This window comes from Glycine soja, chromosome 8 (assembly GCF_004193775.1).
Source record: "Glycine soja cultivar W05 chromosome 8, ASM419377v2, whole genome shotgun sequence".
In the NCBI taxonomy this organism is placed as follows: Eukaryota; Viridiplantae; Streptophyta; class Magnoliopsida; order Fabales; family Fabaceae; genus Glycine; species Glycine soja.
Genome location: NC_041009.1, coordinates 17,622,270 through 17,649,160, shown reverse-complemented (window position 1 = coordinate 17,649,160; position 26,891 = coordinate 17,622,270). Strand labels below are relative to the sequence as shown.

At 33.3% G+C, this 26,891-nt stretch overlaps 3 protein-coding genes and 1 pseudogene across 3 annotated transcripts; 3 read left to right on the top strand and 1 right to left on the bottom strand.

Annotated features, from left to right (window-relative positions):
• Positions 1-2,433: 2,433 nt before the first annotated feature.
• Positions 2,434-10,161, top strand: LOC114424404 (plasma membrane ATPase-like). The gene is made up of 14 exons (XM_028391243.1): positions 2,434-2,487; positions 5,218-5,337; positions 5,484-5,582; positions 5,872-6,009; positions 6,096-6,410; positions 6,517-6,843; positions 6,988-7,107; positions 7,533-7,655; positions 7,744-7,848; positions 7,950-8,259; positions 8,437-9,125; positions 9,220-9,402; positions 9,522-9,703; positions 9,806-10,161. The coding sequence occupies exons 1-14, from the start codon at positions 2,446-2,448 to the stop codon at positions 9,900-9,902; spliced, it is 2,850 nt and encodes a 949-aa protein (XP_028247044.1). The 5' UTR covers positions 2,434-2,445; the 3' UTR covers positions 9,903-10,161.
• A 1,825-nt stretch (positions 10,162-11,986) lies between these two features.
• Positions 11,987-12,808, top strand: LOC114423969 (vegetative cell wall protein gp1-like). Its single transcript, XM_028390863.1, has one exon. It carries the CDS (start codon positions 11,987-11,989, stop codon positions 12,806-12,808), a length of 822 nt encoding a protein of 273 aa, XP_028246664.1.
• Positions 12,809-17,836: 5,028 nt separating this feature from the next.
• Positions 17,837-20,019, top strand: LOC114424397 (F-box/LRR-repeat protein 2-like). The gene has a single exon (XM_028391237.1). It carries the CDS (start codon positions 17,985-17,987, stop codon positions 19,665-19,667), a length of 1,683 nt encoding a protein of 560 aa, XP_028247038.1. The 5' UTR covers positions 17,837-17,984; the 3' UTR covers positions 19,668-20,019.
• Positions 20,020-21,299: 1,280 nt separating this feature from the next.
• Positions 21,300-26,548, bottom strand: LOC114423968 (annotated as a pseudogene).
• Between the last annotated feature and the right edge of the window lie 343 nt (positions 26,549-26,891).

Below are 26,891 nucleotides of genomic sequence, written 5' to 3'. Positions count from 1 at the left end.
ATTGTCTCCCCAAGATATATATTTTTTTATTAAACATTTTTAATAATTTTATTTTTGCCCTTATAAAAATAGTTGATGCTTTCCTGAGACAATTATAATATTTTACATGTAATTAACTACATCTGATAGTTAATAATTTCATAATATCATTAACTACTGATAAAACAAAGTTAACTATATTAATTTATACATGCAATTAGTCATATTTTCAAGCGTTCACGGGCTGTATAATTTTGAGCGGGACAAATATAATAGCATTTTCCAATTTTAATTACGAAACCAAGTAATATCTGATAGCAGATATGCTATATATTTAAAATTAATATGTGATAGTTAGTTATAACTTGTTAAATTTACAATCTGATCTGAGTGAGGATATGTCCTATTCATTTTAGATATTTTTTGTGAGTAGTTACCGAGTTTGGGTAGAACTGTCATCTCTAATTTAGGTTGTGTTGGCATGTTGGGTAGATATCTTTAAGGAATAAAATATTTTCAATGCCTATTTGTTATTTGTGTTTACAATATTTAAATTCAAGACTTTTTTTAAAGAATATTTATTAAATATTAGAATCATCATTAATTAATTTTGATAATGACCATTTTAATTACATGTAGGAAGTTTCATATTTGATAATTAATATTTAATATCACAGTATTTTTATTTTAAAGTAATTTCTTTAAATTTAAAAAATCAAAGTTATTTTTTAGTGTAAAATTGACTTGACCAACTAAAAATTGAGTATACTGATATCGTCAAAAGTGAATACAAAAATGATTTTTTTTATAAAAAGTAAATATATTATAATAATTAAATCAAATATGGATATTCATAGTAAAAATGAATTTTAACAAAATCAACCATTTAAAAATTCATGAGAAATAGTTATATAGTATGTGAAATAAGAAAATTAAGAAAAATTAATGGTATATAAAGGAAAAATTTAATATTTTAAAAAATCATTATAAAAATAACATATGAATAATATATAAATTATGTGTCAAATGTGAGAAACTGAAAATTGGGACCAATGCCATTTGGTAAAAGCCCATGAGGCCTGCCAATGCTGCTTCGCCTATTTGGAATTTGAATCTTATTATTATTATTATTATTTATTTTTTCCCATAAAATTAAAAGCTTTTAGGTTTGTACATTATTGCGCAAGAAAGACCTTACGGCTTACAACCCCAACCCAAAGTCAAAACCACCCAACCCGTGAGTGAGTCAACCACTACAATGCAAGTGCTGCTTGGTCTTAGTTTTAGTATTTACGGTTTATTTATTTATTTAAATTAAATTTTGTTCCAAAGATATAGTAAGTGTTGGCGGAGGAATATTAGGAATATTTATCTTTACGTGCTTATTCTGAAAAAAATTTATCGATATTTTTTAAGGATAATTTCATATTAATATCATGATTAGAAAAAACAATCAAGTAATTTTAAATAAATTTAAATAATTTTGGTCTCCTCATTTAAAATAAAGATATTTAATCTTTTTATTTTTTAAAATTCATAATTTTAGTTTCCTTATTTTAAAAGGTTTTGCTAACTAGTGTTTTTAAGACATTTGTTAAGAAATTATTTATTGTGAAAATTATAAGAGAGGGAAAAAATTATGTGCAACACAATTTTATGAATCACAATAAAAATCTTTTTCTTTTTATGTCCTTAATTAATGCCCAAAGAATAATGCTTAGCCTATTTTAAAATAGAGATATTTAGTCTATATTTTTATAAAATTCATGATTTTAATAATTTTTTAAAATCGGAAGTGTGAAAGTCAAGAGATTATCGTTGATTAGGCCGTGGATTAAATAAATAATCTTGTATCACGTTACTAGATTTGTGTAACATCAAATTCATTCTTTACCGTCAACACTTTTTGAATTTGATTGAAGGACACAAATTTGTGAATTTTAGAAAACCCAAAAATCAAATGTCCTCTGTTTGAAAATAGGAGTACAAAAATTATATATTTTAAAAATATAATTACTAAATATTTCTATTTTAAAATAAAAAACTAAAATTATAAATTTTAAAAAATTGAATACCATCCATAATCGGATTTAAGCCTTCAAATTTTAATAGAAAAATAACAAATACATAGTTTATTTGTCAGCAGCTGAAATAATTTATTTACTTTATTCTCTAGGCTGAATTGCAAAGTAGTATAGTAGTATTTATTTATTTATAGAGAGAATTAGAAAACGCGCAGTGTATGGTACATGCATGATGCATTGCATTGCATCGCATAATTCACGCGAATCAAGAGAGATTCATAACTAGTCACACTATGTTATTGGGCTCTCGCTCTTGCACATTATATTATATATAAACCACTGAAGGTTTCAGTTATGCAGACATGCAGTAGGAGCTGGAGCGGCGCTGCTACTGAAACCAAAACAACAAACCTTTTTTCTCTCTCTCTGCCATCAATCGGCGATGGATAATCTCGAAAAACTGAAGAATGAAAATATCGATCTCGTTAGTATCCTTTCGCCTTTCGTCTTCTTCTCTTCGTTGTTATGAAATTCATGCTTCTGCGTGCGTAATAGCCAACTGATTATTTATAATAATGATTTCGAATGTATTTTTTTGTCATTTTGTGGAGTGATTTTGATGCTTCAAATGTATTTGTCATTTTGTGAAATGATTAATTTTGACTATCACTGAGTTATAATTTTGTATTGTGAACACATGAAATTTCCGATCCTGGCTGCGACTCATCAATTGTGTTTTAATCTATGAAGCATGGACACTCCAGTCTCTTGTCGTGTCCGGTGTCCAACACGTGTCCATGTCAGTGTCCGACACCGACACAATACACGTATTACGTTCTATATTTTGGACATTACAGGTGTCCACGTGTCCGTATCCGTGTCGTGTCCATGGGCGGTTTCAAGGCCCGGCTACCCTGGGCAATTGCCCAGGCTCTGGCCCAAAGACATAGACAGGAATTTTATTATTTTTATACAAAATGATATTTTTTACAATAAAAAATATAAAAAAGGGGGGCATACTTAGTAAGTTTAGAAGTGAATTGTAAAAGTGAAAAATTATTTGAGTTGTAAGTTGTAACAACATATTTTGGGCTATTATTCTGAAGACCGAGGATTGAACTTGTGGTATACGGGCTCTTAATGGGCTGTATTAACGTAACTGCAATACTAGCACATACAAGTCATTCTTCACGTTTTTCAGAGCTAAGATGCTCAAAAAGATAAGCTCAAATAGTTCCAATGCCTTCTTATTTTATTTCTTATTCTTTTTTTTATTTTCCTTGCTCATGGAAATGTTGTCTCAAATCATTTTTTTTTAATCCACTAAGATAAGTCTAGTAGTGAAGGGTTGAAATAGATGCATAGGAATTTAAGTGTGTTCTTCATTGCTATTATGCATTGTTTTTTATAGTTGTATTCATGAAAGGATAATTGTAAAGATTTACTTACTTTTTATATCAAAAAAATCGATTCCATCTTGTTTCCTTTCTATTTTTTTTTCTTTTTTCCTCATCATCTCACTTATTAGTTATTATATTTTCTTGAAATTGTTTAAAATTTTGTGAAATGAAATAACCTGACTAATTGTTTAGTAATTTGCTTCCTATTTTATTTTCTCAAATAATGGAATAAAAACTTAAAATTTTTCTCCACTTTTATCAAAGAATATTCTAATAATAATTATAATTTTATCTATTGCATGACATTCTATTTGGCAGGTCACTGGATATCCTAATGTGGCCTCAGTCATCAAATTATGGCATTACAGTGTACAGATAAATGGCAACTCTTGGTTCAAACTTCAAACAGTATTGTGTGATAATATTATTTGTTATCCAAACAAAAGTTATGTTACTACAAAACTCCCGTTTCCGTAAATTCACGTTGATTCAAAATTAATTTTACAAATATATATATATATATATATATATATATATATATATATATATATATATATATATATATATATATATATATATATATATATATCCAAACGCACACTAATAAGATGCTTGTGTTCAATATGACATTATCCTCACATGGATTTAGTAAAATGTAGAAATATACTCTGCCAATTGGGTCTCTGCTCTGGTTACTTTCTGGCTTGTCTGTCTCTCTGTTTCAAACAGGGATATCGCGGACTTAGGTCACGCACGCCTTATGTTCTTTTGACTGGAAATGATTCCTAATTTCCTTGGCACTTTTGACATGTTAACAGAAATTGCGTGCCTTCACCACTTATCCATATTTTATGAATTTGCTATCTTTAAATTTTTGCCCAGGCTTTATAATTTTTCTGGCTCCGCCACTGGTCGTGTCCGGTGTCCGTGTCGGTGTTAATGCTTCATAGGTTTTAATCTGCCCCGCATTTGATTTCTGATTCAGAATACCTTTAGTTTACGTCGAAAAATTCGTCATATAAGCATTATGCCTTCAACAAAATATCATCACGCGTCTGCTACATGAAAAAAAAATTAATTATTGGAATTTTAATTAGTTTTTTTTGGATAATTTTCTGTTTGTATAATCTTATTTGTTAGTGAAGCTTTTGATCTTCTCCTTTTAAGCTAAACAGACTTTATATTGTTTTTTTTATTGGGTGAAATGTATTTAAGGTCCTTCAATTTGTCAAAATTAGTCTTCATTTTTTCTTATCAAGGTTTTAAATAATAATTGCACTCACAATTTGTAAAGAGTTCAAAAACTTTGATGTCGTGGTTGTGTATTATTTTTTAAAACCTTAGTCTAATATTTTTAAAAACTATGATTTTGGTCATTGTATTTTTATAATTAATATTTTCATCTCTTTATAGAACTTAGTATGCCCTGAGGAACAAAATCCACAAATTATATATAAAAAAACAATGACCAAAAATTATTGTTTTTAAAGTATAAGATTAAGATAAATTTTGGCTGAAAATTGAGTAGTTTAAAACATATTTTATCCTTTTCTATTTAATAGATAGATGTTACACTAACGTTTTCTTCTACGTCCACTTATTCGAGGAAGCATTCATTTTTCAATTGCATTTGTCACTCTTGGAATTTTAGAGCATACATAATTTTCTAGTAATCAGGCATTGCATCATTCTATCTACGTAGTTTGAATCTTTAATGTGTTACACTTTTTCTATTGGGAAGCTATATTGTGTAATCTTTGATTTTTGCCATGTTGATTGGGTTGAATCATGATGATTGCATGCTTGTGTTGCAGGAGAAAATACCTTTGGAGCAAGTCTTCGCACAGTTAAATTGTTCGGAGGAGGGTCTCACAACTGAGGAAGGCCTAAAGAGGTTGCAAGTTTTTGGGCCCAACAAGTTAGAAGAAAAGAAGGCAATGAATTAATCCCTACCTGACCAGTTGCTATTTGGATTATTGTATAACTTGTTTTTTACTTTAAACTTTGGTCAGTTTTGAGAGGATGTCGTTGCTCATCAATTAATCAGTTACTAAGCTTTGCCAAACTATTTTGAAAACAGGAAAGTAAGGTGCTGAAATTCTTGGGGTTTATGTGGAATCCTCTGTCATGGGTCATGGAAGCGGCTGCAGTCATGGCGATTGCAATGGCCAATGGAGGGGTAACTATGCATTTAAAAAAATAAAAGAATAAAAAATGTTTCATGAACATGCTAATAAAAAGTTGTTTGTTTTCCTTTTGGGTGTACTTTTAAATGTATGTCTAAAAAAGAATGAGAGATAAAGATTACTAAACACGTATCACATAAAATGTCTTTTTTTTTTATGTTCAATTGACCTAGCTAGAAGTTAAAGAAAAAATATAATAATCCTGTAATGGCATACTGTTTACTGAGTTTTTGTTATTTTCAGTCGGTTTTCATTCTCATTGGCATCCTTTGAAACACACAGGCCAAGCCACCAGATTGGCAGGACTTCGTGGGAATATTAGCATTGCTTGTTATCAACTCCACCATTAGTTTTATTGAAGAAAATAATGCCGGCAATGCTGCTGCTGCACTTATGGCAGGTCTTGCTCCCAAAACCAAGGTATAACTAACATATATACTCATTAAGGTCTTGCTCGGTCTTGTATTCACATATAGTAGGATTCAATTACGTTGAATGGATGGTAGGTTCTAAGGGATGGAAAGTGGACCGAGGAGGATGCGGCTATATTGGTACCAGGAGACATCATCAGCATCAAGTTAGGAGACATCATACCAGCTGATGCTCGTCTCTTGGATGGTGATCCAATCAAGATCGATCAATCTGCACTTACTGGTGAATCATTGCCTGTTTCAAAGAATCCTGGTGATGAAGTCTTCTCCGGCTCTACCGTTAAGCAAGGAGAGCTTGAGGCTGTTGTAATCGCTACTGGGGTACACACCTTTTTTGGCAAAGCTGCTCACTTAGTGGACAGCACCAACCAAGTAGGGCATTTTCAGAAGGTACTATCTCTAGCTCTTCCTCTACTAAGGATTTGTGAAAATGTTTGCCAGCTATTTTGTGTATTCAACCTGTCTGATAGCATTTGATGGGTTTCAACTTGGTCAGGTATTGACAGCCATTGGTAACTTTTGCATTTGCTCAATAGCTGTGGGTATGGTCATAGAGATCATTGTCATGTACCCAATTCAGCACCGACCTTATAGGAGTGGAATTGACAATCTATTGGTGCTTCTCATTGGAGGGATTCCTATTGCCATGCCAACGGTCTTGTCAGTGACTATGGCTATTGGTTCTCATCGGCTGTCCCAACAAGGTGCTATCACTAAGAGGATGACCGCCATTGAGGAGATGGCTGGGATGGATGTTTTATGCCGTGACAAGACTGGCACTCTAACGCTGAACAAGCTCACTGTAGACAAGACTCTGATTGAGGTCAGTAGATGTAGATCACGAACAAATATATGAATGAGGATCCGTCAATTTAATATTCAACTAATCAATTTTGATGTGGTATGCTTAACTGTCTATAGCTATTTCTGATTTACTAATCATGGGAGTGACTTGTCCATATTGCAGGTTTTTGCAAAAGATGCTGACAAGGACATTGTAATTTTACTAGGAGCTAGAGCGTCTAGGGTAGAGAACCAAGATGCTATTGATGCTTGCATTGTCGGAATGTTGGGTGACCCGAAGGAGGTTTGTAATTTCTTCTGAATGATATATTGACTTGCTAGGTTCTGCTTGCCTATGTACCTTAGTATCCATTACTAGAACGCGCAGCATAAACGGAGCAAACAATTTGCATCATTCTTTAGATCTCTCGCATCCATGTGGATGTGAATTGATTATAGCATGAATAAGATCATGACATGAAGTAAGATAAATTGGAGAGTTTTGGGATATGAGCATGATGAGCCGCACCTCCATATTAATACAAGAAAAATTAATATTTTGCATGCATAAAGATCTCTTGTTGGCCTGATTAATGGCCTCGGTTTTAGACTTGTAAAATCTCTTAGGGTAGCTCTTTTAACAAGCATATCAAACATTTTAATAATCACTATCTTTTTGGTCTTTGATAGATTGTAACTGTGTTAACAACTTTCTCACACTTGTTACAGGCCAGAGATGGCATCAAAGAGGTGCACTTCTTACCCTTTAATCCAGTGGACAAGCGTACGGCCATCACATATATAGACATCAATGGCAATTGGCACCGAGCAAGCAAAGGGGCACCAGAGCAGGTAAATAGATCTTTTATTGCATAAGATTGATCTTTCTTGTTAACTTATACATATCTATCATTAGTGTATCTCAATGATTTTTTGCCAGATTATACATCTCTGCAATGTCCGGGAAGATGTGAAGAAGGAAGCTCATGCTATTATCGGAAAATTTGCTGATCGTGGTCTTCGTTCCCTTGCTGTTGCCAAGCAAGTAAGTTAATTGTTGTTCTTTGTACACCCATATCCTTTGATCTCCAGCGATAATCATTCTAATGAAAGCTAGTTTTGTGATTTATTATTATCTACTACCAGGAAGTTCCAGGGAAGACCAAGGAGAGTCCAGGAGGACCGTGGCAGTTTGTGGGTCTGTTGCCTCTCTTTGACCCACCTAGGCATGACAGTGCAGAGACCATTCGCCGTGCTCTCCATCTTGGAGTGAACGTTAAAATGATTACAGGCGATCAGCTAGCTATTGGAAAAGAGACTGCTCGCAGGCTTGGCATGGGAAGTAACATGTACCCTTCTTCCTCCCTCCTTGGCGATCACAAGGATGAGTCTATTGCTGCACTTCCAGTTGATGAGCTTATTGAAAAGGCTGATGGCTTTGCTGGTGTCTTTCCTGGTAAATAGCTTTATCTAAAAATGTGCCTTTAGTTGGTGATCCTAACAATTCAATGACTTGCTGCAATTTGGTCCTGAGATAAACTGAAAATTTTCTAATTTTGAAGGAGGATTTTACTATTGAGACATAATTTTGTTACGAATAACTTCTTGAACTAATGATTGATGTGAAATGTAGAGCACAATTATGAGATTGTGAAGATACTCCAGGATAGAAAGCACATATGCGGGATGACTGGAGATGGTGTCAATGATGCTCCTGCCCTAAAAAAGGCAGATATTGGGATTGCAGTGGCTGATGCAACCGATGCAGCTCGAGGTGCATCCGACATAGTTCTGACAGAGCCTGGCCTGAGTGTGATTGTGAGTGCAGTCTTGACAAGCAGAGCCATTTTCCAGAGAATGAAGAACTACACCATCTATGCTGTTTCTATTACAATCCGAATCGTGCTGGGCTTTTTGCTGCTAGCTCTAATCTGGAAATTTGATTTCTCACCTTTTATGGTTTTGATCATTGCAATACTAAATGACGGAACAATTATGACCATTTCCAAGGACAGAGTGAAGCCATCACCTCGGCCAGATTCATGGAAGTTGAATGAGATTTTTGCCACAGGCATAGTGCTTGGTACCTACCTTGCTATAATGACTGTTGTCTTCTTCTGGGCAGCTCATGCTTCTGATTTCTTCACCGAAAAATTTGGTGTCAGACCTATCAGGAATAACCAGGATGAGCTCACAGCAGCTGTTTACCTTCAAGTGAGTATTGTAAGCCAGGCTCTCATCTTTGTTACTCGGTCTAGGAACTTCTCTTTTCTTGAGCGCCCGGGTCTCTTGCTTGTTACAGCATTTGTAATTGCACAGCTGGTGAGTTGTACTTGTATTATATAGGTTTATTTGTCCATATTCTCTCTCGAGTATAACAAATTACTCAACTCAAATATTTTTATTTTACTGGTAGATTGCCACAATCATAGCTGTCTATGCAAACTGGGGCTTTGCAAGGATGAAAGGAATTGGGTGGGGCTGGGCTGGTGTCATTTGGCTTTACAGCATCATTTTCTACATTCCGTTGGATTTTCTTAAATTCGGCATTCGATATTTTTTGAGTGGCAGGGCATGGAATAATATTACCGAGAATAAGGTGCTGTTTCAATGTTATGTACTTAAATGACAAACTTTTATTTCCTGATATAAATGACAAATCTATTTGCTCAGTTTGCTTATACATATGCATGCCTTTTTGTTCGCTACGACATGCAGACTGCTTTCACAACAAAGAAGGATTATGGAAAGGAAGAGCGAGAAGCACAATGGGTCACAGCTCAACGCACACTACATGGGTTGAATCCTCCTGAAACAGAACAGATATTTAGTGAAAAGAACAACTACCGTGAATTGTCTGATATCGCAGATCAGGCTAGGAAACGAGCTGAAGTTGCAAGGTAAGTGTGCAGTGAATTAATTAATGCTAACGTGTAATATTTCTTACTTTTTAGTTAAAGCTGAAACCAAAACCAATCTGATATATAATGCTTGTTTTCTAGATTGCGGGAGCTTTACACATTGAAGGGACATGTCGAATCCGTCGTGAAACTCAAGGGACTGGACATTGGTACAATTCAGCAGCATTACACCGTTTGAGTAAAGCAAGTCCCCCTGGAAGTGTTGACAGCATAGCCATCTTTTATTAGATATGTTGTCGTTTATTTTCTTAAAACTCGTTGAACTTCGTAGGATAGATGGGCGTTAAAATCATCCAATATTTGAGATTTGTCCAGAAAATCCAATGTTGGATAGAAAGACCAAATTATCAGGAGATGTTATCATTATGTTATTTTGAAATCATATTGAAATGTATTTTTAGCATTGTTACTGATAAATATTGTTTTCCGGCGAGAAATCCTTAATTATGTATGCTTTTATACCTAATTGCATACGTGTTTTAGGGTCGTGTGGAATTGGAATTTCCTTTTCACAATACAAGGTTAAAAATATAACCATTGAATAGAAAATTGAAATAGAATTTTATCTAAAATGGTTGGGAGATGTAGAGCTGACTAAATGTATAATTCAATATTGATAGGTAAGTTATTAAAAGGTGTATGTAGTCTGGAGATAAATGATATATCTTTATACTTTGGCAGCTTGTTACAGCAGCTCAGATTCAAACATCTTGGCCTAACTTTTAAAATCGTGACCAAATAAATGGCTCAGATAAACAAAATGACGAAGTATACTTTTAGCAACTCACTTCTTTTCCCTTAAATAGATCAGAAACAAGATAATAAGATTTTAAAGTGTTTATCAAGAATAGTAAAGAAAAAAATAAAAATAACACAAATGAAATAAAAGAAGGAAAGAAAGCCATTCCATTAGAGTAATAGCTAAATTTTTTTTTCACAAATTAATTTTTAACATGTATTATCAACTTGTAACAAAGATCGTTTTTGTATGACGGCTTTCATTGGTGTGATGTTATCCCTCATTTTTGGTCTAAGATTTTGACAGGAATAGAAATAGAATTACAAACTTAGGTTTGGATAGTTTGTCTTGCCATGAATTTGGTTTTGCCCCCATTATTATCTGTTTTTTGTTTAATAAAATTTCTTGGTTGTCTCGGTTTGCTTTTGTACGCTGAGTGACAAAATAATTGGGATGCTCAATGTTTTCTTGCCTCAGGTGTTCGCTTTATAAAAAAAACTTGTAACAAAATGTATTATCAATAAGTATTGGAACTTAATTTTCAAAGACTGGGCAAATTTTAAAAGAAATGCATAAATATGAAGGGGAGTGTATTTGTAAAAAAAGGAATATGAATAGCAATTGTCTTATATAAATATTCTTTGTATAACATAATTTTATAATATTTTTGAAACATTTTGTATTTCATTTCTTTTCAACACATCACGCATCAGTCTTATTATCGCATACTTTTCTTTTGTGTTTTTCTATATATCTTTATACATACTGTTGAATGAAAATAATTTTTAAAAAAAAAACATGATATTTTGACACCCTCAAATATAAAACACATAATTTAAACTTTTATTTTCTCTCTATTCCTCTTTTTATATCACTTTCACTTATCATACTTATATGTTCAACAAACAACATTCAATATCATTTTTTTACTTTCTAAATCTTGTTTATTTCTTTGCAAAATGTAGACCCTCGGTTAAGGAGCTATGCCAACGACCAATGAACACCTCTTCGCATAGCTGAGTACTGAGGAGGGGCTCTAAGTTTGTATGCATGCAAATGCTTGGAATAAGGATTTGACACGCAAAGGAATGGGATGCTTACCACTCACAACTGCATTGTATTGGCACGTACAACTAGGCATCTCTTCAATTCCTTCCATTAACTCACCATGTTTTTTTTCTGCCTGCAAATCTCGGATCTACACACAAGGAAAATGAAAAGAAAAGGAAGCCTCACATTTGATTTGTGTGTGTGTCAATTAGAGAGAGCGCATGGTTGATGAGCATTGCAGACCCATTAAAATACCGTATCTCTTGTTCTTATCTCTGTATAGTTGTTACTTCTTGTCTGAATGCATGTACACGCTGCATTTAAGCCTTCCACGCACATTCATACACATAACACTAAACTATATAGTAACAAAATTCTACTACTATTAAAGTTGCATGTATATAATAGTATACAGTTTAGACATCACGTAGTAGTTTCACAGAGCCAAGAGAATCCAAATTAAAGCAGCAGAAATGAAGAAAGCAAATACAGTGACGACTACAGTTGTATTTGCACTAGTTGTTTTGCTCGCACACTCTCTTGCTGCTCCCCAAGATCACAAACATGAAGCAGAGCTAAGAGGATCTAGAACAACAAGATCATACTGTGATCCATTTTACCTATATCTGATTGGAAAATGTGGCCATTGGCCTTTTCCTACCTTAACGTGCCCTCACAACCCTTTTGACCAAACACCACCAACTCCATCATTTCCTTTTCCTCCACCAATAACTTACTCACCAAGAATCCCTCCACCTGTGCAATATTCTGCACCACCACCACCGCCACCGCCGCCTCCAGCCTGTCCATCGCTGTCACCACCACCACCGGAATGTTCACCGCCGCCGGCTTCACCCTGCTGCCCATTACCACCGCCGCCTGTTCAACCCTGCTGCCCACCTCCATCACCCTCCCCACCACCTCTTCCGCCGGCGCCGCCTGCTCCGACCCTTTTTCCACCTCTTGTTCTTCCCCCTCCAATGTCTCAAATTCCAACATTTCCATGGCTATCACCTCCGAACCCCTTCATCAGTAATGCACCGCCACATGTCCCATTCTCACCTTCGCCACCTTTCCTTTCAACGCCAACACTGCCAGACATTTCCTTTCCCCCTCCACTTGAACCCACGCCGTTTCTTTCAACGCCACCGGTTTTTACTGTGCCCGAAACACCGGAGCTGCCGGAGGGCACACCGGATGTTTTCTTAGCGCCACCAGAATTGCCGGAGGAGCCACGGGAGAATTTGGTTCCTGATCCTGAAGAGCCGCCGTCGCCATTCACCATTGGCTTATAAACCTTCACTTTGTTTATAAGCCTTCACCATTGGCTGATGAGCCTTCACTTTGTTTGAAGAATTTTAATGAAAATAGTAGTATTAAATATTAACAAAATCAAAGAATTTCAGATTTCAACCTATGTTGGTTTATTGGTACGAAAAAATTGAAAACTTCTCTAACTAACTCTGGCTCTAGGCAAAAGGAGTTACGAGTTATTTTGGTGATTGAAAAAAAAAAAGCTGTGAATTCAAATTTATTTCACTAACATTTTTATAAAATTAATCACTAATGTTTTTTGCTGATAAAAAAAATATTGCTCAAAATATTCATCTCTCACTTGGCTCAAGCCTCTCATTCGTTTCTTTGGTCTTCTTTTCATAATTTCGTGTAATAATCTCCCTCTCTCTAATGCTCTAAGCATTTATCAGTACTCATTCTATTCCCATCTCCTGATTAGATATATTATTTCTTATCTGCATCTAATATTTCTCTCCTCTATCTCTTGATTCATATAATCATGCATTTATCTCTCAAGTCTCAATGTACTTTCTCCTGATCAAATCTCTTAATGTTTTAGGATTTTAGTTTTTTTTTCCCTTCAAAATTATTGATTTTTACAAATTCCAAAACTTCATATATATACCCATATTTTAGACTAAATATATAATTTGTGAGTAGTATTAAATATTTATTAAGTTACGTGCATTAACCTTAATTAAACCTCAAAAGTCTTGGTAAAAAAAATGGCATTCATCTTGCTAATATTTTAATCTTATTTGTGTCTTTATATTTGATTTCTCTCTAGTTTTTGTTTGTTAAATTTTTTTTATTCATAAGAATTGAACTAAAAAATAAGAGAGTTTATGAACTACTTAACTAATTGAACTAATTCCTCTTAATTTTGTTTGTTTGTTGATTTAAGTGAGCATTAATGGTTTTGCACTATTAATTAGTGTAAAATTTGTGAATCTCTAGAAAAAAACTTCGTACCCCATTGTCCAGAGGCTCTTCACTATGCGAAGGTATAGGGGAGGGAGACTGTTTACTTCTCCTAGAATCGTTTCCGGTGCGAAATGAAATTAGATATATATGAGTAATTCAAAGGATAAATATAATATAAATATTTGATAGGATTAAGGTAGCGGTAGTATATTGGAAGAGGAACTAGCTTTGACTTTCGCTGTCTAGGTCTTTGGGGTTTCCCCCTTCTTAAAGATAGCAGCAATCACTCGAAATAGTCATATGCGGAACACATGCAAGTCTAGATTGAAAGATAAGAGAGCCAAGTCTATCTCTTTAGACCAAAAGTCAATTATGGGGGGACAGGTCTTTAGGAAAGAAATGCCTTCGGTTTAACCTAACCGTTTGTTTCATATGCAGTGAAGCGAGCTAGAGCTGCACCAAGGCACAACTTTAGCGCTGCACCAGGGCTTGCCCTCCCTAACTCTAATTTTAAAGTTATCATAAAATAATATAAAGATTTTTTTTCCAAAAACAAATAGTATTACAAGGGAAATAATCATAAATAATTGAATATTTTTTAATTAATCAAAAAATAGAAAAAAAAAATAGAATGATAATAATAATTTTTCCCTTTAATTTAAACTTAATTTGGTCCACATTATTTTCCCACTTGGAGCGGAGCGTGAGACGTGAGTTAATTAATAACTAATAAATAAAATTAAAAGTATGGTTTGGGATTGGATCCCATCTGATCCGAAAAGTTGGATGAGGTTACGCTAGTATTCCTTAAATTTTAAATTTGAATTTTCAGACTCCACCGTAATCTCACTCTCACACATAAATCGAGAGAGGTTAGAATTCAGAATTGGATATAGGAAAAAACATTAACAATGCCATAATCAGAATTACACTTACCCGACGAGTGCTGGGAATTGGTATTGAAATTTCTCAAAATAGTACAAAGGCTATTTTTATAAGTTAAATCGTGAGTAGAATGGATCAAATTTAAAGTTAAGTTATGAACTTGAATTTTTTATGTTATTTATAGAGGAAAAATCAACATTTTTGTGGTATTTGAACTGCAACTGCAATCGTCACCGCAATTTAAAACCTTGTTTGCTAGTATGAGGCTCTGGCAGTGATATGAATGAATTCTGAAATGGAGGATTTTTTTTTGCTTCCTTGAGCTGCTTTTCTGAGAAATGAAATTGAAAGGGTCGATGATGCTTTCACATCGATCACTAATTGTGTATGCAATCGCTGGGAGGAGAGAGAGAGAAAAAAAAAGAAGCAATAGCAGTGATAAATGAGAAGATAGATAAAGAAGAGAAGAAGATGAAGAGGGACTTAAGCTGGAAAGTGGGAGTATATCAGTTTACATTTGTTGTTTTAGACAGTTTGCCCATGATATTGTAATTGTGTACCTTGGTCGCATTTTTTTTGGTTTTGATAATGCTTGTAACCATCTCTTAATTATGAAGTGTGAATAGCATACATTTTAAGCAGTTGGATTTGAGTGTTATATAATATAATACAGTTCCAAATTGTATTGCTCTTCCTTGCTACGCCATGAATTATATTACTTGTATTGGATTCTTCTGGATTATGCTTATTGGAAATAGTTTCACTATCCATTTTATCAAGTGATGGTACTGAAGGGCAACTTTAGAGTGAGAAATAAGTTTAAACTTGATATTTCAACTACCATTAGCAGCTATTTAAAATATTGGGTTTTTCCAACCTGTCTTAGAACTCAGTTTGGCTATTTTTTGTGTTTAGATGAGATTTGTCAACTTTCAAAAACAGCTTTATATTATTGTCTTTTTTGGGCCGATGATGAGTGAGTGTTAAGTGTTAGCAACCTTGTTTTTTGGATGACCAAAAACATTCAATAATATGCTAGGTCAAATAACCAAACGTGAACAAACAAGAAGACAAAGCAGGCCCAAAACAAAATATCATATTGGATGGGATCTTAACTATCAACAAATTTCAAGAACCTTTTATAGCAATATCAATGATGATATGGATTCGTGTGTTTAGATCAGTCTTTTAATTTGTTGAAAAATTTGATATGAGTATGATTAAAACTCTCTTTTGTGCAAAATTTATAAAAATCAAACAAATGCAAAATCGAACTAAGGATGTTGTGCAACAACTAGCCGTCTAGCACTATCAATAAATTTTTGGTTTTTCTATTCTTTTATACCAACCAAACTCCTCTTCAACCACAGTCTAAGGTTCTTTGGTTACAATTTTTTCATATTTTTTTTATAAAAAATTCATGCGTTTATTTAGTTTTTCAAAATAATCAAAAGTTAAAAAAGAATTGAAAATCTGATTAAAATCATAAATTATTTTAAATAATTTATCATAAATCAATTGTTTATATAAAAAGTGATTTTAATGATTGTAAATAAACACAAATTAGCATCTCTAAAAAATAATCCACTATATTATCTTTTATCAAAATCACTTTTTTTAATTTGTAACATACTGGTCATAAATATTAATTTTTTTACTGTGTATGATAAAAATTATTAGAAAAATAAGATTTACTTTAATCTCTAATTATCCATAAATTTAAACTCTAATTATCAATTAAACAGCCTTGATACACAGAAAATATTTTAAAATGTAAATAATTAAGAAAAAGTAAACTTAGTTTTATTTACTGAAAAAAAAGTAAAATTGGTTATTTATTGAGACTCGCCCATATTGACCCAATAATAAAAAAATTAAGAAAAAGTCAATTATGTTGATGTCAATCCTCTCCCATTAAAGAACATGATTTGCCGTAAATTTGTGTAAATGTGCAGAAATATACAGAATTCCAAATGCATTTTAATGATTCAGAAATCAGAAATCAAAATAATTATGCATTTTCTTGACGGTAGTTTAAGCAGTCAGATTGGTCCTATTCATCTAACAAATTAATATTTTTTTTCTTTTGCAGAGTCCTATATTACGATCCTTAGAGCATCTTCAATAGATCCTTAGAGCATTTTCAATAGGTGAAATTTAAGTAATTTATTTTAGAGTGTGTTTGGACGGAGGATTTTAAAATTTTGAAAAATTTTAAATTTTAAGAATTTCAAATACTTTAATTGAAATTCTTTTATTTTCAAAAATTTATGTTTGGATAAAAAAAGTTAAAATTATGAGGGTGAAAAAAATGAAAGAAAAAAGAAAAGAAAAGATAAGATATGACTAATCTGCTAGTTATACGTGTTCCTCCATGCTCAGACCCGATCGATGCTCCACAATCTTATACGGTGTTTCTTGGAGAAGAATGTAATAATAGAATTTCAATTTCTCACCTTTTAAAAGGAAATTGAAATTCCAGATTTTTAGTTGTTTAAAATTCTATTTTAAAATTTCAAAATTTTAAATTCTTCACAAAAACACATCCAAACAATGAATTCTAAATTAACAGTTGCTGGTGTGCTTGCCCTCCACAGCTCACAACTCATAAATAGATACATAATTATTATCTTTTGCGAGACAATTATTCAAATGAAGATCATATCTTATGACCAGTATTATTAAATAGCATCAACATGTATAAGAATACCATCGGCAGCGTTTATCTGTTTCTTTTCCAATTACTTTACCCCAATGGCAATTCTTTATTTAAAATTACTTCATGTATGCATGAACCATTTAGGAAGTCGTCATGGTCACAGACCCTGTATGTTGAATTGAATATCATTATATTCAAGGAAGTCGTGCGCTGCACTTTTATACAAATTTCATGGCTATAAGATAGTAACTTAGTACAATAAAAGTAAATAAGAGAGTAATGCAATAAGACTAGATGTTATAAAAGGAAATGTCTTAAAGAGTGGTAATTTTATTTGTGTGTGAATGAAAAGTATTTGTTTGTTGAATGAAAAAAGTGCTGAATGAAAAGTAAAAGCCTTAAAAGTGAAAATTACAGATCACCATAACATATGCCAACCTAACAAGCAAAAGACTTTCTAGAGCTTCATGATTTGGACCAGCACTAGTCAAATATCAAAGCAAGGAGGCTTCTTCAAGAATCATGAGCTTCATTTCGTCATCTTGATCACCAAATCCTAAACTTGTTAAATAAATATCCACCCCATTGAGTTGGTTTGTTTTTAAATCATTGAGCCACACTACTGATCATATAGTGGCTTGATGATCACTTTTACCATCCCTCCCCTCTTAAACTTGTTCTAGTGCTTGATAGATAGAACATTTACCATGATGTCAGTGAAAAATTTTCCTGAAGAATGCTGGGAATTGGTGTTCAGATTCATTGGCCATGGTCGTCATTTGGAATCTCTATCTTTGGTTTGCAAGCAGTTCCTTTCCATCACAAACCGGCTTCAATTTTCTCTCACAATACATGATCCAACCATTCCAGTCCTTCCTAGGCTACTCCTGAGGTTTCCAAGGCTCAGAATCTTAGACCTCAGTCACTTGAATAGCCACCATGAAGGCTTGCTTCGTCAAATTTCACAATCCGGTTTGGAACTTGATTTGCTTAATCTGTCCAACCAGAGAACACTTCCTGTTGATGGCTTGCGAGAACTCGGCTCAAAGATGAAAAATTTGAGGGTGCTGATCTGCTCAAACATTGGTTCTCTTCGCGATAGCCATCTTGTAGTCATGGCTTATTGTTTCCCATTTCTCGAAGAGCTTGACATAAGCTTCCCATTGGATTCTCAAGCATCTGATTTTGGGGTGCTAAGGCTGTCTTCAATGCTTGAGAATCTTCGCAAGATTAATATCTCTGGTAATTACTTGATCACTGATAAATCCTTGTTCTCTCTATGCCAAAACTGTTTGTCATTGCAAGAGATTTCATTCTTCACCTGTTTTAAGATCACTCAATTAGGCATTGCCTCCGCGATCCGCCTCAGACCCGGTTTGAATTCCATTTCCTTTAACATTGAAAAGAAAAGAATACATGGACCTGGTTTAACACTCGCCCCCATTGACTTGGATTTGATTGATTCATTCAGCAGTTTGAAAAGGTTAACTGCTATTGATTTGTCAAATTCTGTTATCTCGGATGAGTTTCTCTTTGCAGTTGCAGAAGGTGGAGGTCTTCTGCTAAAGAAACTTATCCTCCAAAACTGCTGCAATTGCACATTTTCAGGAATCTCTTATGTGCTATCCAAATGTCAATCTGTTCAATGCTTGGATCTTCGGAAAGCTGATTTTTTAACTGATCAATGTATCCGCAAGTTATCTCTATTTCTTCTTAACTTAACTTCTATAAACCTTAGTGGTTGTTGCCAGCTGACCAATTCAACATTTTTCATACTCACAAGAAACTGTTCTTCGCTCAGTGAGATCAAAATGGAGAGAACATATCTTGGGGTGGAAGGGGAAGAAGAAGAAGAAGATTCAATGCCAGATTCTTTTGTCAACCTTGAAGTGAAAAAACTTTATTTGGGTGATAATGTTTTGCTGAGTGATGCAAGTCTGATAAAATTTGTTTCCATTTGCCCCAGTTTGCAGCTTCTTGACTTAACCGGTTGCGAGGGTGTTTCTGGTGAATGTATTGGTGATGTTTTGAAGAGATGCTGTGAGATAAGGCATTTGAACCTGGCCTATACAGGAATGAAAGTGTTTGAGATGATGGACTTTGAAGTTTCCCAACTTGAGGTGTTGAACTTGTCAGGGTCAAGAATTGAGGATGAAGCACTTTCAATAATCTCAAAGAGGTGTAGTGGACTACTACTTCTGGATATCCAGAGTTGCTGGCATGTTACACCAAAGGGTGTAGGTGAAATAGTTGAAAAATGCAGGACGTTGAAAGAGTTGAATCTAAAGAATTGTAGGTTGGTGAGTGATGATTTTGTTGCTTGGGTGGAGATTTCAAGACCATCATTGAGAACAATAACAACACCTTCTGATGTTGGTGTTTATTGCTGAATCAATTAGCTGAGGAAACTCATTGTACTTGCCAGTGTTAAGGATCATGTGCGTTAAGAGTAGAGCTATTTTAACAACACATGCTCACAAAGAAAGGAACAAAAAGAAGATGGATGATATGATAGAAAGAAATAAGAAAAAATGTATGTGTTTTACGAGAATGTATTGTTAGAACAGCGTTGCACTGTTAGTAGCATTCTTATGATAAGTTGCAAGCTGTGTGTGATTCTTTTCGTTATTGTTGTTTTTTTGTGATTGAGGAAAAAGTTGAGGAATGTAACATTAATGTTGGGAAAAAGATGAGGCATGTAACTCTACAAAAAAAAATTAATAAATTAAACTCTACAAATAATCTCCTTGAGTGTAACACACTTACTAAAAAGCAAAGAGTATCATCTTTATTAAAGTTGATTTCCGATGTCTCGCCGCCATTTAAGACAAATCTAAGTGACAAAAGAGAAATTATTTGCTGGACAATTTCCTGAAATAGATTCAATGGTGCCAATGAGTTTTAGCAATAATCAAATCAAACCGTGTTTATGTTGTCATACAAATGGAGGCTGAAGTCAACCTTTACTTTAAGAAAATACTTTTTTTTTTATTTTTTTTAAATAGCATACTATTTTTATGTGTTTATATTAGAAATTCTAAAAATAGCTTTAAAAAAATCTTAGGAATTTTTTTTACTATTTTTATGTAAAAAAAATAAAATAAAAACAAGCCGACATTTTCATCATTAAAAGTGAAAATTAGCCTAAAAAGTTAGATCATTTATATGATGTGAGAAACGTGTTCATTGGACAGAGAGTTAGTTTAGTTCTCCATTCTTGTCTCCCCAAAAGAGAGTAAGTTTAGGATGGAGATGTGGATAAAAACTTTAAACTTGAGTTCATTTCTATCGGGTTTTTTTTAACAAAAGAGAAATTTGCCTTGTGTATTATTTTAAAATAATTAATTTACTTATATTTTTAAAAATCATATAGTAAATTATTAATCATATTTTTATTCAAATAATATAAAATAATCATAAATAATCATATAGTAATTAATTTACTTATATTTTTAAAAATCATATAGTGAAAAATAACCTAAAAAGTTAGATCATTTATATGCCATGAAATTTATAAGATGTGAGAAATGTGTCCATTAGACATGAGAGTTAGTTTAGCTCTCCATTCTTGTCTCCCCAAAAGAGAGTGAGTTTAGGATAGAGATGTGGATAAAAACTTTAAACTTGACTTCATTTCTATCGGATTTTATTTTTTGAACAAAAGAGAAATTTGCCTCGTGTATTATTTTAAAATAATTAATTTACTTATATTTTTAAAGATCATATAGTAAATTATTAATCATATTTTTATTCAAATAATATAAAATAATCATAAATAACATCATCTTTCAAATATAAAATCAAGAATTAAATTTTATTTTTCAATTAAACATATATTTATAATTTTATTATTTAACTGTTAAAATAATTAATTGATATTTTATAATTATAAAAAATAAAAATATTAAGTTATATATATGTATGGATTTGGGAGTAGGGTGTTATATTCCCAATCCGGTTTTTACATGTCCAAATCACTAAACCCAAACTCCATCAAAGAAAATTTCCCAATACAAATCAAATCAAGGTCAAACTGGTATCCACATATTTAAATTTAGTCGTGATAGCTACTATCTTTAAGTAAATTTTATGTTCATTCTCACAAGTCACAAGCATATAGTTCAGTGGTCATCCAGAACAAGGGATATCTATATATAAGAACAAGTCACATTTATTCTGATTGCAGGAGGCCAGCTTCCCGATAGCTCTCAACAGAATCAATGAGTGCTTCCTCCAGTGACCTGTATTTCCAACCCAACCTTTGCAGTTTCTCTGAGCTGAAACTTATGTAATCATCCACCTCAGTATAGCTGCCATGAATGAAACTTATTGTTAAGCATGTAACTACAAAATAGTACATATAGAAGCAGTTGTTTAAGGGGGTAATAATTTATCCCCTTCTACGTGCACTTGCATAGTAATAGTAGTAATTAAGGAAGGTATCATAAAATCATACAAATTTAATGTAATTCGACCTAACATGACTACACCAGGGATATAAGAATTAAGGATTTGCATACATTATAATACAGCTTCTGGAGGGAAGAGCTGCTGCTGCAAACCTTCTATCAATGCCATTTCTTACAACAAAATTGCATACCATTCAAACTTTTTGTGTATAAAGTTGCAAACCCTTCAACGTTGCAACATTACTAACAAAATTTCCTCCCTCTTTCTCATGGCTCAATCAATTTTGGTAATACAAGTATTTATGCTCGCAACAACTGACTTAACAAGTAACCCACTTTACATGCACTCATTATTAATTAAATGACTTTTTCAGTTTGAAGAGTGCTAGCAACACACTCTATTTGGTGAAATTCATGTAGAGAGTAGGACACACATCGTTTAGTGGATATCCCACATAAATTTCATCCAATAGTTGGAGTGTGTTACTAACATTTATCTATCATACATATTCTAATATTAATTACAAGATTTGTATATACAATAAAATAAGAAATTATCAATAATAGTATTTAAATTCAGAATTCAGACCAAACCCAACAAGCTGGAGCTTGGGGTCATAACTAAGATTTCTATGCAAGTGCACCAAATCCAAAATAAGGGTCAACACATTTAGGTTGATACTTGGCTTATTGCTACAACTTTCCTTTGAATTATAAATAAAGTGAAACTGAGAATTTTACTTCGCAGGGTATTTGTAGCTGGGATATATACTCTTCAGTTTCTCCAGCATATCCCGTGTCTTGATGTTATGTGAATGGAATACGTATCTCCCTTTTGCCTCAAGCTTCTCATAAGTCAAAAGTATTGCATAAACTACATATCGTACATCCACTATCCAACGGATCTTCTTCTCCAATGAATCAACACCTTCAATTTCAGACAAACCAAAAAAACAAGCCCAATGCCATGATTTTTTTATTATTTGATAACTATGATATTCTTAAGTATAAATCAAATAAAATACACAACAATGACAACATCACTTTAAGTGTTGTGGCATGAAAGCTAGTGACAGTGCAAAATCCCCAAGTAGAGCATGATCATGTCGACTGGACATGACACCTGTGTCAACCAAATTGCTAAGGCCAAACTCAGAATTAGTTCTGCACAGTGGACACCAAAAATTTTAAAACCACTTTCACATGACCAAAAATGTTATGGAAGATATGTGATTATCATGTAAAGCAATAAGGCATTTGAACTACCATTGCACGGTAAGTAAATTAATGTATAGTTATAAGAATAATCAGATAAGGCAATAGTAGGCACCTTTTAAAAGTTTGAGGAGAACCAAGCTACTGGTATTAACAGTGGTTGACTGTAAAATGGGCCAGAACACAAGGGAAGGGCAGATGCTTACCAGATCAAGGCCAGTTCTCTTGGCAAAGTCAAGGGCCTGCTCCTCTGCCTCTGTCTTGGAAAAACAGTACCAGTTCTGGATCATATGTGAGATATATTAGTTACAATAACCCAAACATTCTTGATGATTGAAACTTTACATATTTTGCAACTCAACACTCTGAAATAAAATAGTAAACCCCAACCAAAGATAATACTACTACCACTATAGATTAAGACTAGCGACAAATCCACATCCATGGTTTTAAATTGTGGTCCACAACGTGAAGGTATTTTGACACTCTGCAATCACATCACAACCGCAATTGCATTCGCATCAGGCGCTTTTTCCCGCAATGTAAAGGGTTTTCTGGCTCACAACCGCAATTTAAAACCATGGTCTACATCATAATAAGCACACATGTAATAAATTTAAAGACCCGAGTTCTTTTGCAGTAATCTTTATCAGACGAATAGGACTCATCAATGACTTTATCTTTAGGTAAATTGGGGTTAATGGAAATAGCAACTATAGATGATACAAAGACAAGTCGTTGCACTTTAGCTTCAAGTACATTAGTGGTTCCTTTCACAGCAGGCTCAATCGTTTCTACCTGCAGAATTAGAATCATATGTATAATTGATTAAATGATATACCTTTTTTTTTTGTAAATTCCATTAATAAGCAATGAAACCCCAAATATATATATAAAAAGAATTGCCTGAGGGTTGGGAACAATAATTGAGGGTACAGGGCAAGCAAGATGGAAAACTGCAGTGCATCCAGAAATTGCTGAGCAAAGAGATTCGTAATTCAAGAAATCTGCCTTGAAGAGAGTGCTCCGTGGAGTTTGAGCAAGTGTTGATATTTCAGAGTAGCAGGTTCTCTGACAGTTCCATGGAAAATGTAGCCTTTAGAAAGAAGAAAGAAGCTTAACAAGCCAAGACGCTACGAATCTTCCACGGAAAATGTAACCTTCACTTTCTTTGCATCTCTTCTTCACTTCAGCCTTATTTATGTGTGCACGGACGAGGCTAGTGTGCGAGACCGAGTTAGGTCTCTCACTGTGCGAATGTTTTAGTGGCCGTTAGATTTGAGTCACTTTAAATGAATGGATGTGATTTTTCAGGGGAACCGGTTATGGGAGGACATTTTGTCATTTTACAAATATTTGAAAATGGTGACTTAATAGGTTACTGGTATGGTATTGTTTTATTTCAACAAAAAGAGTCACCAAGGTCCGCTTAATGAGATGGCCACGTTTTTTTTTTTTCTCTTTAAATTAAACAATACCAGCGTCACCATTTTCAAATATTTTTAAATGACAAAATGTCCTCCAACAACCGGTTCCCCTGAGAAATCACATCCATTCATTTAAAGTGACTCAAATCTAACGGCCATTAAAACTTTCTCACGGTGAGAGACCTAACTCGGTCTCCCACACTAACCTACACCATATGTGCACATCCCCAATAAACGAAGCTCAGACATCCGTTGCTATCTTTGTATTCTTCTGTCTTATATCTCTCTTTTTTTTTTTTCTTTTATCTCAACTGTTTCTATTTTTTAAAAATAAATTTTCTCCTTATTTTTAGTAAGCAAATTTTTTTTTTATTGAAATACATTTTTAAAAAATACTTATTTTTTTTTTAATAACATTGTACGATTATATTTTCAGCAAATCACTGTTTTCTCCTGCACTCTCCATAATAGTTCTTAAAACTTAAGTTTCTAATATTTAATATAATTGTGTATTTAAAACTTAAACTCAAGATTACTATGTTGTTTTTTCTTATTATTTTTGTTAAAATTAATTTTAAAGTGATGTAATTTATATTTATATGTTTTTATTGTAAATGTAAATTAATAATAAGATTCAATATAATTTTTTCCTAACACAGAAGTCATAGTGTTTTCTAGTCATAATCAATTTGAATCCTAAATTAATTCTTTCATATGGAACCAAAAATGTAAAAAGTTACTTATAATTATGTATCTGATATTTCAATGTGACTCGAAAGCATCCAACGTTAAACCAAACACATTATCTTCATCATTTAGACCGACGTAAAGTTTGACACTACTGAGAACAACTTTCCCTTGTTCTTTCATTTTGAAATGAAAATGTGTCACATGTACGTAGATAAAAACTAATAAATCAACTGTTGAATTTGTTAAAATATCAAAACTCCAATTACCAAAAACCAATAAAAAAAACACCCATTTAAGTAGATAAAACCAATAAAATCAACTGATGATATATGACGGGAGAATATTCCACTATTTTTATGAGTGGTGAATATTCCACTTAAATGATTATTCTGCAAACTTGAAATGAAATTGAAGTCACGTTGTAAATAATAACCTGTGATCCTTTATAAAATATGATTAGTGAACCAAAACAAAATTTCTTTCGCAACCATATTATTTGTTTCCCATTATGTTGAGTAAGTGGAGCTCTAAATTGGCGATTATTTAAATTTGAAGTTGTTGGGTCTTGCTGTGTTACGATGCAGAAAAAAGAGAATCAGTTTCAAGTGTTGAAACTGCCACTGCCACTGCCAGGGACAGAGAAGAAAAATCAGATGAGAAACTGTCCAGCTATCCTCCCTTTTCTATTCCATTCCATATTTGTATTTATACATCCACAACACACATTGTCATAACCTCCCCACTTACAACGTGCTCTCCATCTAACCGAAAATACCAAACATAGTATAAAAAGATGAAAACAAAAACTATAAAATCAGTATAAAAAAACAAACATAAGCCATTCTAGAATTGAAGTATTATGCCTCAGTGTACAAATCATTCCAAGTTGCAGGCCTGTTACAATTACCCTTGAGCCTCTCTTGCAGCTGCTGATCCTTTGACCCAATGTTCATTCATACGCCACTTGTGGCTACTGCTGTTTCATCTCTACAATTCACTATCATGTATCAATAACTCCTATTTGTCAGGAGCTAGCTATTTTTCAGCATTTTCTTAATATATCTACCATGTTATTAGGATTGGTATAAGGTGGGCAGCAGTTTGATTCACTGCTTGTATATTATTCAAGTTGTTTTTCTGATTCAAATAAGAATTAATTCTCAAAATGCCCTTCATATTTCTGCTTTAGAGTCAGATTTTTCTACATTCGATACATGAGATATTATTCTAATGGAAAAGACGGCCAAAACCATATAAAACAAACATCGCAAGGGAAATGAAAACATCTGTCATAAATTCAACCCAAGGCTGGTAAAAAAAATAATTAAATGGGCTGACCATTATGTCAATCTCCTCCTCGTACAGAAAGAGAAATAGAATAACGCATTGCATCAGTAATTGATATGCGGATCGTAGTTGTAAAAACCAGACCTGAAAAACTGGTGATTCTGCACTACACCCTGACTGACCTGAATGAAACCTGCACAACCCAGCTGGCTTTCCATCAACTGGCTGATTGTCTTTTTCCATTTTTCTTATTTTGGGTTTTCGTTCATCTGACCACCAGATATGTGATCCTATGCTGCCACACCAGATCGATCGTGTTTTATAACCATGATCAGGATTATCACGTAGTTCTAGCTTGGAGATAACAAAACAATAGGAATCCCAATCAGTTCTTTTAAGGTATTTCAGTAATCTTCTTCTCCTCTTAACCATTGCTATCAAACCTTTATGAGAATGAACATCCTAAAACACAATAGAGTGAATTAAATCAGGGATAAAGTATTTCGTAGACTATATACCTAGTCTATCTTTACTTTGGATCAAATGGACCCTACATAGAAATGACAGGGTCATACTGCAACTGGGT